We start from the raw sequence: 11,730 nt of genomic DNA, 5'->3' as shown, positions 1-11,730 counted from the left end.
TCAATATGATTTTATAATTACATAGGATATTCAATTTTACTGTTAATAATTATGTGTTTTTGCAGGTATATTGCTGCATTATATATTCAACCCGAGTATGATTTTAAACAAGCAGTGACATACAATAGCTTATATACTTATGATACTGAAGTTTTCTTACTTTTTGACAGTCTTATAGATTTTTACTTTTGTAATGTGTGCATCATTTCGTTTTGTTGAAAGCAGGGCATTTATGTTTGGTGTAGGAAGAAACACGCAGTGCATGCCGTCCCTAGCATTTTACGCTTGTAGCGACGTCAAATTATGATAACGGACAAACTTGCAAGACGTTTTCATTAATCCGTATTTTTTATAGATAACCCTGTAATATTAATGTTATTTGGTGTACTAACTTCAACTTTAAAAGTACTTTTTGTTGGTATAGTTATCAAGGCCGAAAAATAACCTTCACGAAATCAAATCTCCGTTTTTTTTCCGTAAAAGTTTTGTGAAGGCATGAAAGTTGAACTCGGACATTTCCGCAAGACATTGCAAATCTATTGTTTTGAATTTATTATGTAGCTCAATTTATTTTTCAATTCGAATTTCGTGAGCAAACACTTAGTACAAAACGATCGTGCATACAATTCAATGAATTATCTTGTCAAAATTTTATTTTTGATCTGAAATGTTTTAAGTTTCCAAATTAAATTTCCGATGGGACATTTCCGTACATCATATTTAAAAAAAAAATATGTATGCAAATTTTAAATTGAGACAGCCATGTTAACCAATACTGAAATATATCACGTCATAGAATGTTCATGCAAAATTTCGAAGAGTTGCGTGCACATTTCGCGAATTGTTCGAGTTTTATGTTTCGAGTTTGTTACATGGGACAACGCTAAGTCAACGTTTTTTCGGATAATCTGTGTCTCCCTAAGCCTATGAATATTATATTTTTATTCTATTTCTATCATAATGTGAAAATTTAAGAATCAATCTTTATTTTCATGTATAATTTGAAATATTTATTTCAGCATTTCTATCAAAAATTTCTCGTCAAATATTAACTTAACGCTATTTTTTGCAGTGGTAGCAATATCTAACGTTGTTATTCAAAAAGTCAAAAGTCCGAACTAATTTCTTATTGGACAAAAAAAGGAAAGAAAACTGATAAAGACAGTCATATTTCTTGTTTTCAGGTTCGAAAAATACATGCGACTTCATTTTTTACGAATAAGGCCATATTTTCTGTGGTCTCGGTTAAAATATGTTTTATGTTAAATATATCTATAGTGTCTGTATAATGATGCAAAAATGCGTGATATTTGAAGACAACATTATTTTTTTATTAAAAAATTACATAAAAAGTTTTGTTTGATATTGTTTTGTTGGAAAAATGCACAGAAGTTCAAAAGAATATTTATCATTATGTTCCTCTTCGTCAACTCAAACGAACATAAAATATTTATAAATAAAAAAACAAACACTATTTGGGATATCAGCTCGCCTGGACAGTAAAGTTAAGCATGTTTATTCCTTTTATTTACAATATATGAATATTTGTCTGCACGCCCGTAGCCGCTGCTTCAACATATCATTTTCCAATTATACACAATCTACAAAAGAAATATCTTTGTTAACAATCTTTTCAAGCATGTATAATTTGAAAAAACATCCACACCAATCATTATCATGAATGCATCAATTTACAATATTGACAAAATAAAAGTGGGTGGGTGGGTGGTGTCAAATGACCAGAGTGAACTGCCCAAAATGCAAGCGTCGAATGACACATAATTACACACAGATTTACCGTTACAATTCTTCCCGCTTATATTAGCTCGTGATATACTTATTACTCTAGAGTATACCTTAAACTAGTCTGTTCCCCGGCCGTTATTGAAATGCTTGACAATATATATTTGACATACTGAATGTTTTACGGAGGGGACCAACCTAACCTTAAACCGGTATATATCTAGTCATGGGGAAAATGTCACAAAAATACATGTGTTCTTTATAACATTGATAAATACATTTTAGTTTGCTTTATAAATTTAGAAGAAACAAGTTAAAAAATTTAAAAGATGTTTTCCTGTAAAGTAATTTTATTCATATTCACAAGTAAAATCGTAATATAGATTAAATAAATAATAAGCAAAGTTTTAAATGATATTTAGGTAAATTATTTGTATAAAAGAGTGTTAACTTATAAAAAAGGGAATTAACTTATTCGTAAAGATAACTTTTGAAAATACTATTCTTAATTTGATACTTGATTAAATATTAAAAGTAAACGAATTGAGGGGAGATAACAGATGAAAATGTAGTTAGCAGACTGGATTGTCTTTTAAGGTCTCGTTGTCATGACGAGTCCAAGTTAGTTCCCAAATAATGTAACATCAATGTGAGCAGTTCCCCACAAAAGAATTGATAAAACCATTAAAAGAAAGACTACAACCCGAATTACAACGACGGGACCAAGTTCCTGCATAATATCTGTAACAGAACTGAAAATTGTTTTTGATGGCTAAGACTCCAGATCTATTGTTTTGATTCATTTCAATCACATTTTAAATAGTCATTTCTGAAAGACATTTTAGCACTAAAGAAATTATTAAATTGGGCTGATGCGTTTGCTTTGTGGTTTAAACGTTCTTATCATGTGTTGCCTTACTGCTTTTTAATTCATAAAAGTGAAAAATATAGTCCTGTATTGATAATCTAATTATATTAATATTGCCTTCAACTGACCGGATATTTAAATGTATTACACATGTATGTTTATTTGTGTATTACACTCACATGACCTATAACCTAGAGTGACCAACGGTCAGATAAAGGTAAGACATGTAAAACTGGTTATATTTCTTTTTGGTGTCTATTATCACTTACTGTAGGACTTATTTTACTGTACAAAAAAATTAAAGTAAATTTAATTATAATCAGTTGATTTAAGGGATAAACACATAAACACGCTCGCCTGGTAATGCGTCCTACGAAAAAGGGGGGTGTTCGCTATGGTGTGTACATTTATTCAGTTATGTCACCTTCGCGTTGTTAATACGAACACAAGAGTGTCTAAATAATGCGTAAATAAAAGTCGGACACTAATTACTCTTTGAATCTATTGTTATTTCCAATTTGTCATCTGTTAATCTGCTTAATCCTTTAATTGCTTGTGCTTATTTATATTGTTATTGTGTGTATGTTACATTATATTTAGTTTGGAGTTTGTTGTTCGGTCTTGCCGGACTGCTAAAATAAAAGTTTAAGGAGCGAATCTTCCTTCTTGATTTACATATAGTCGAATAGCCATTTCACCCGGCTATAGTAAGCAACATCATCAGTTAGGTTGGTATACATGGTATATGTAAATTGTATCATTAATTTTGAAACTCATGTATATCATTAATCAAAAGTACATAATATTTAGATTATCCTATAACTTGTTCCTATATTTCTTTGTATAACAAAATTTTGTACTTGTTTGGCTTTATAAATATGTTGATATGAACGTCACTGTTGAGTCTTATGTAGACGAAACGCACGTCTGGCGTACTAAATTATAATATATGTACCTTTGATAACTACATGTATATGTATGATACTTAATATTCAATTATCAAAGTGAACATGCATGAGATAATGACGAGTCCGGCAAGTTACACTCTTTTATTCACGTACACTACAATAAATTGGCTCCATCCGCTTCAGTCTCCATCCGTTAGCTGTCTCCAGAAGTTTAGCAATGGTCGTATTTAAATAAAATATCGCACATGCTCTATGGTGCGATATTTTTACAAGATAGAGCGAATTGTATTCATATAACACGGGATAAATGTTCAATTTTTTTAAAAAGGGAGGTTTTTCCACAATTTTAGGTTTGAGCTTTTTTGGTGAGGATAATTATGTCAAATCCAGAAAGCGCGTCGGACGCATCTTAATTTATAAATTATAGATGTTAAAGGTTCGCATTTTATTGTAACATTTATTTGTTAGTTAAAGTTTACAAAAGCTTATCATTTTCTGTTTTTTTAAGTAAAAGAAACAAGGCTAATTAAACCTATACAGGGGTTGACACAGGATCCGAAGAGAACGAAGTTGATTTTGTCCTGGATGGTGAAAATATTGGCGAGCCTAACGAGGCAACTTTTTTTAAGGAAGAAGATATTTAAAACTACTAAAATCAAATACTGCCAGCTGGTCAGGTAAGAAAAATAAGTACGATAAGTGAGAAATATGAGAAAATCGTACTTCCATGTTTGTTATGGAAATTGTGAAGGGGGCCCTTATATTTGTTAAATAAAAAAAAAAGTTGATCTACTCCATATCAATATGCAAATCTATTTCAAAATTCATTATTAACTGACAAAGGATATCAAAATTGCATTACAAATGTTACGCTACGTCTCTACCTGAAACCGTTGCTGATATATATATTTTAACCATTATAATCTCAAAGTTAAAGAATTCCATTAAAACATATAACCGTAATTTACATTTTAATTAAACACAAAATGGACCACCAAGAAATAGGAATCAAGTGGGTAACATCAGATGATTATAATCGAGTAATGGCGATATTACCCCCCCCCCCCCACCCGCGGAAATATATCATGGAGGTGATACCAAACAATTGTTGTATTTATTTTTTAAATAAAAAAGCGAGCAAAGGCACGCTATGTAAAGTTAAATAATTCCATTAAAACATCTAACTGTAGTTTATATTTTAATTAGCCAGAAAATGGACCGCCAAGAATATGGTATCAAGAGGGTAACAACAGAAGATTATGACCGAGTAATGGCGATATTACCCCCCGCGGAGATATATCATGGCGGTGATTACCTACCTGACTATTTCCACATGTTGCTTGAAATGCCAAACACTGAGATGTATGCTGCTGTCGACGGAGAAAAATTTGTAAGATTTCCCAGAGAAATTATTGGTAGTTGTTTAGGAAAAATATTTAGGAAAGACATATACCATACAGAGGGGTATTTTCGAGGGGTGTAAGTTTTCGCTTATTTTCGCAAAATAGAACAAAATCGCCAAAATAAATTCTGCCAATTTAAAAGTGCAAATGCAAAGGTATTGAAAAAAAAACTAATCCGCAAAAATAATAACTGCCAAAATAGTTCGTATACCTTATTCAATGAAAATCGCGATATTTTACACCCGCGCAAATAACCCGCTATACGGTAATACGTACATTGAAGACATCATTGAAAACAATTAGGAAAAAAATACCCGCAAAACACCGAAAATCTCGAACCCGGAGGCTTGCGTCAGCTTGCCCCTAAACCAAATGTATGTACTAGTTCAATGATAATGGACGTCATACTAAACTCAGAAACATATTTAACAAAATAGAATTAAACGAGATGTTTTTTTTAGATCTCAACCCTTCCCTTATATCTCTGGCCAATGTTAAATTAATAAAAAAAAAAAAGTTAAAAATATCAATGAACGAAATATGATACGTTAAAATGGAAACAATCAGGGGAAAAGCAAGTTCCCTAAAACACCTCAGCATTTCTGACAAACACAAATAACTATTTGTGATCACCATTACGCTGATTACCGATACACGAGATTTGTAATATTAGAACACACAAAGCATGTCTAATGTAAATTGTACTTTTATATAAATCTTATAAAATCCTCAGACTATAAATAATTCAAGGCTATGTTTAGTCATTTTCAAATAATTTTTGCAAATTCCTTTATTTTGTCAATGTTTGCAGTGTTTCCCACCATATCTTTGGAAAACCATGTGGTTTAGGAAAAATCTCACAAGATTACAACGAGCTACAAATTGGGGGAAATTCAAATTTTCAAGTTTTTCTACCTATAGCTATGTTTCTAAGCAAAAATAAAAAAATCACTCAAATAAGTGATTTAAAAAATCACTTGTACAAGTAACTCCCCTGACTGGTAATTGTTCCAGCAAACATTTTGAACCCCGCACATTCTGTACTTCCCAAGTCAGGAGTTTGTTTTTCATACTGGTTGTCCTTTGATGCTGTATATCATATATTTTTTGTCGTTCTTTTTTTGTACATAAATCAAGCCGATACTTTTCTCGTTCGAATTGCTGCACTGAGGCTGTAGGATTAAATCCCACACGAGGTAGGTGCACTCGACTATCTTATTTTTTCAGTTTTCCTACCAAAGATTGGTGCATAGTTCTCTCCGGCCCTTCCGGCTTCATCCACAGAAACTGACCACCACGAACTAGCACAATAGATTTGTAAATGGCCTTTCAAACCAGTCAATAAATTAATGTTTTACATTTGTCATTTAGGGCCCATGTATAGCTTAATATGCGGTATAGGATTGTTTCCAATAGGATTGGGGTGATATTCACCGTACGAAACGTCACGAACAAGATATTCATATTAATAATTATCATAAGATTTATTTAATAAATTTAATTTTCCAGGTTGGATTCAGTTTTATGAGCATAGTGGACGATGGTAAGACTATAGTTGCAAGAGGCGGGAGAATTTCAAAAGAATATTCTGGTAAAGGACTTGTTGGGACCATGTCAAAATGGTTGGACGAAGGAGGGCCACTTTACAGGCATGGATTATTGAACAGAGCTGCTATAGGAAACAAAGAAAATACTCCATTACTTGAGCACGCTCGAAAAGGACTCTGCAAAGAAATTCTTCAACAGGTTTATACACTAATTTTCTATTTGAAATATAAAAACCGACGTTTCCATAAAGTCCACCGGTTATGTGTTACCCGTATATCATGTATATAGTTGGTTCTTTTTGCGGGGTGTAAATTTTCGCTTATTTTCGCGGATAGAACATAATCAGCAAAATAAATTACGCCAATTAAAAATTGCATATGAAAAGGTATCGATATAGTTTAGATAAATCCGCCAAAATAATAACCGTCAAAATATTTCGTATCATGCCTTATTCAAATAAAATCACGAAAATAACTCGCTATACGATATGTTATTCTGGTTCCATCACGAGGTCGTTTTTCACGGTGGCATAAAGTGTCAGCTAATTTTAAAAAGTTCAATAATCAAAGTTAATATAAAAAAGAAGATGTGGTATGATTGCCAATGAGACAACTATCCACAAAAGACCAAAATGACACAAACATTAACAATTATAAGTCACCGTACGGCCTTCAACAATGAGCAAAGCCCATACCGCATATAGTCAGCTTTACAAGACTCGATAAGACAATGTAAAACAATTCAAGCGAGAAAACTAACGGCCTTATTTATGTAAAAAAATGAACGAAAAACAATTAAAATGTAAATATGTCACGATTAGATAATGAAGCATTTACTGTACAAATGGTGCAGTTTATAAATCTTAAACACAATTCTAAATTCATCTGTTTTTTTACACATTTGGATCTAAACAAGTCTCAGTTGTTTAGAACTGTCTAGTTTGACAATTTTTAAAAACGAACAAGGGAAAAAAGTTTAATGTGTGATGGATTCCGATATAGTATTGAAAGACGTGCTTTAGGTTATAAATTCCAGGCAAGCAGACTTTTCACATTTGATTTATCCCTTTCGACTTTTAGTGCTGTATTTTAATTGAAAAGATTTATATTGTTTTATGTTGTGCTGTCTTGAGTCTATATTTTTTTTTAAATTTATTACATGTATATATTATTTATATACTAAAAAGGGCTAAAACTATTTCGCTAAAATGGGCTTTGAAAATTTTAATTTTCGCTCAAATGGGTTCTACTTTGGCGCTCAAACGTCCTATTTTTTTTTCGCTGAAATTTCCTATCAATGCGCTCATGCAATTGTCCTCCGCCGTTAGTTTTATAGCCCTTTATAGCTTGCTGTTCGGAGTTAGCCATTTGAAGCGTGGATGACAGTACCTTGACCTATAATGATTTACTTTTATAAATTGTGACCAAGGTACACGTATATAATAAAACAGTCGTGTTCGATGCAATTGTTTTGAGGGGTAAGATACTTTGAAATACCACATTTTGATATAAGGAGTTTAGACACAATGATGGCTGCATGCTTTGTTATAATTGTTTAGATAAATAAGTCCATGTTTTTCTATGGGATACTCATCATTAACAACAAAACTATCAGAACGGCATATTGCACGATATTAAGAAAGCACATGATCACGGCAATGTACTTTTTTATATCAGGTTAACAAAAGCAAACCAAAACCATAAAATACAAATATTTTTACATTTCATACATGTCATATTTTATCTATTAATTAATTTCTATTTTGCAGGACTTTCGTTATTATGACATTCGGAAATTCAATCTGGAAGATGAATTTAAGAAGCAGAGGAAATCAAACCAAGTTGTAAATCATACACGATTTATCGACAAAGATGAGTTTGGTCAAATACTAGAATCACGTGATCTTAGCCGATATTTTTTCCCAGAAGGCCGTGCTGTTGTTGACGACGTACCATACAAAGTTTTGCGATCAAATGCTCCACTGATATTTACAGAACGCACAAAAGTGGTAGTTAGTCATGCTAACAATCCAAAAGAAGCCATTTTATCAATTAGTAACTTTTTCAAGGCTCCAGTTGGAATGATTGTAAATATGAATATATATGGCTGTGTGTCCGAAAATATCAAATCTCACGTAATCTTACATGTTGAAAAACTGCTCCCCTGTTTAAAAAGCGATTACATATTATTCCGCTGTATATCAAAACCAGATACAAATTGGGAAGATTTGGACAATGTGATGACTGAATTAGGTTTTAAAACCACACATTTTTATGGAACAGGTTTAGTTTGTGTGGAATGGAATTTAAATTCAAGCAAATTGTAAATATAAATGCCATCATGATTTCATAACGCTTTCAAAACTATTGTCTCAATATACTGCCGGTTGCACAGTGATATCTAAGAATTGAAATGTTAGGTATGTTTTCATATGTGAATCACCAATAAGAATCGAAACGTGCATTTTTGAAAAATTTAATTTTAAAAAATCGAGCCATAATTGTATGAATATTTAAGAAGATGAAGACCATGTTATTTTGTCGTGTCCAAATTGTATGAATATTTAAGAAGATGAAGCCTATGTTATTTTATCGTGTCCTTTATATATAAATGACTATTTTAGAAACAAATATTTGATGAAGCACCACATTTTAAAGGTGATTTTATGTCTTTTGAGGATAAATAGAAATTAGTGTGTTTATTTGAAAATAAATAAATATGGTAATAATAGCTGTGCCAAAGCCCTGTAACTTTATTTCAAATAGACATAGACATGTTTTATACGGTAAATAAGGTTCTTATTATTATGTTTTATAATAGATGAATTCTTTATATAATGTTTTTACTGTAATAGTCTCTTATAATTATGTACAGAATGTCCCTCTTTTTATATCTATATATTTTTACATTTAACGTAAAGTTGTATTATATATTATTGAGAGATGAGACTTAAATAAAATATTGAATTGAATTGAATTATGAATGACGAAAAATGTTTATTCCAAACAACAGTCATATAGATTTATAACTGTGTGTGGGGTTCGTGTTGTTTATTCTTTAGTTTTCTATGTTGTGTCATGTGTACTTTTGTTTTTCTGTTTGTCTTTTTCATTTTAAGCCATGGCGTTGTCAGTTTGGTTTAGATTTATGAGTTTGACTGTCCCTTTGGTATCTTTCGTCCCTCTTTTATAAGGTTATCTTCATCTCCATCTCTTTTTTGCTTCCACGGAAAGTCGTGAGAGACGATATATAGGACTTTGTGATTTCTGGTGGCGGCAACAATTATTAAGATATCTGTTTAGGACCGTGTGCTTTCCGGTGGCGGCAACAATTATTAAGATATCTGTTCAAGTCAGTTTGATAAGATCTATTTGTAATATAACATATCAATGATTCTTCTAAAATATTGCATTACTATTAACAGTACAGTCTTACAACTACTTCTATAGGCTATTTACCCTAGGTCATGGTCCAGTGATTTTGTAAAAAATAGCAATTTTTATTGTAAACTTTCTGATGACTGTAAACCAACTAATTTTCGCGGATACTTTATTTCGTGTTTAGCCCTATCTCGTCCAATTCGAACAGTTTCTGTGTTAACAGGTTATTTACTTAAGGAATGACTAATATTTGTTCTGTCTATGAAGAAATAACATAAAAAATTTAGTGCATACTGAATAACGCGCGTAGCGGGTTATTTAATTAACATGGTGCACCACATTTTTTATGTTATTTCGAATAGACAGAAACAATATATTACAGTCCTTTCTTATAATTTAATTATAAATTTCATTTTAAACCGTAGAAAACAATGAAAAAAAGTTGTTGACGTCACGGTCACTTGACTACATTCTGTCTATGGGCTGATAACAAAGTAAAGTCAGCCAATCGGAAGACGCGTTACATCCAAAATTAACTTATTTCCAATTATTAATAAAAAGGAGATGTGGTATGACTGTCAATGTGACGAGTATCCACTTTATTTCAAATAAAGTATAAGCAAGCGATATATGAAACCGTACGGCCTTCAACAATGAGATTTAAAAACTACATTATAATCTGCAAGAAAATATCAACTTGTAAGAAATGTCACATTTTATTAGTTTCCACATGGATGTTGGGGTTAAAATTTAAAAAAAAAGTCACTTATTTTGTCAGCGTGGTAAAACTACAGACCGATGCATATTTTGTCTGTGTGCTAAAAGTAGACTAATGCTTATTTTGTCAGTGTGTTAAAAGTAGACTGATGCTTATTTTGGCAATTTCGTAAAACTAGACAAAATTGAATCCATGCTAATGTTGTTAGTGTGATCAAACTATAAATAGATGTTTTTTTTTGTCAGTTTAGTATAACTGGAAAGATGCGTATTTTCTCAGTGTAGTAAAATTGGAAAGATGCTTATTTTGCCAGTGTGGTCAAACCATAAGCATATGCTTATTTTGCCAGTCTGATACAACTATAAAGATTTTATCAATTTTGTTAGAATTCGACAAGAAACTATCACATGATAACACCTTTTTTTACTACATGTACATAAACAGCTGCGCCATTAACGCACAATACGCCCTTGGTCTTATATGCAAAGAATCAAAAATAATTTCTGAGATATGGCGTGACACGTGAAGAAAAAAAACTTTTTTTTACATAAATTCAATAACTCTATAATAAAATTTTGAATCATCACCAAAAGTATATAGATCTGTAGATTAATATAACTATGAAGTGTGTAAAGTTTTAAACAATAATCATGAATCGTTTATGAGATATGACGCGACATGTGAAAACCCACCCACCTTGTTTTGCAAAAAACTCAATAATTCTTAAATAAAATTAAGAATCATCACCAAAAAGTATACAGATCTTTGGATTAATATAATTAAGAAGTGTGTAAAGTTTTAAGCAGTAATCAGAAATTGTTTTTGAGATACAGCGCAACATGTGAAAAATACACACCCCTGTTATAGATATAAAATCCCGTAACTCAAAAAGTTGAAATCTTATTTTCACCAACAAGTATACAGATCGTTTGACCATCATAAGAAACAACTACATTTTGTATGTAAAATTTCATGAAATTTGGATAAGTGGTTCCAAAGTTACGGTGCGACATATGTTTTAGAAAATTGAAACTCCAGAGATCCGCAGTATACGAAACACAACATAGAAAACTGAGAATTAGCAAATCTAACCCCGCTAAAACAACCGGTGATCTCATGCGGCCGAAAGGTAAAGTAGACCTGCTCCACACATTGTACTCGT

General features: G+C 31.6%; 1 protein-coding gene across 3 annotated transcripts; it reads left to right on the top strand.

Annotated features, from left to right (window-relative positions):
- Window positions 1-2,704: 2,704 nt before the first annotated feature.
- On the top strand, window positions 2,705-9,446 carry LOC134691685 (histidine N-acetyltransferase-like). Of its 3 annotated transcripts, none has more exons than XM_063552249.1 (5): window positions 2,705-2,828; window positions 4,028-4,196; window positions 4,730-4,909; window positions 6,432-6,668; window positions 8,239-9,446. In XM_063552249.1, the coding sequence occupies exons 3-5, from the start codon at window positions 4,733-4,735 to the stop codon at window positions 8,794-8,796; spliced, it is 972 nt and encodes a 323-aa protein (XP_063408319.1). In that variant the 5' UTR covers window positions 2,705-2,828; window positions 4,028-4,196; window positions 4,730-4,732; the 3' UTR covers window positions 8,797-9,446. The 3 variants fall into 3 exon arrangements, with proteins under 3 accessions (XP_063408319.1, XP_063408316.1, XP_063408318.1); XM_063552246.1 differs by having other exon boundaries at window positions 4,726-4,909; XM_063552248.1 differs by lacking the exon at window positions 2,705-2,828 and adding an exon at window positions 2,872-2,914 and having other exon boundaries at window positions 4,726-4,909.
- The last annotated feature ends 2,284 nt before the right edge of the window (window positions 9,447-11,730 follow it).

The sequence above is a fragment of the Mytilus trossulus genome, chromosome 11, assembly GCF_036588685.1.
Source record: "Mytilus trossulus isolate FHL-02 chromosome 11, PNRI_Mtr1.1.1.hap1, whole genome shotgun sequence".
NCBI lineage: Eukaryota > Metazoa > Mollusca > Bivalvia > Mytilida > Mytilidae > Mytilus > Mytilus trossulus.
The sequence above is the reverse complement of the archived record's forward strand: the minus strand, read 5'-3'. Positions and strand labels throughout refer to the sequence as shown.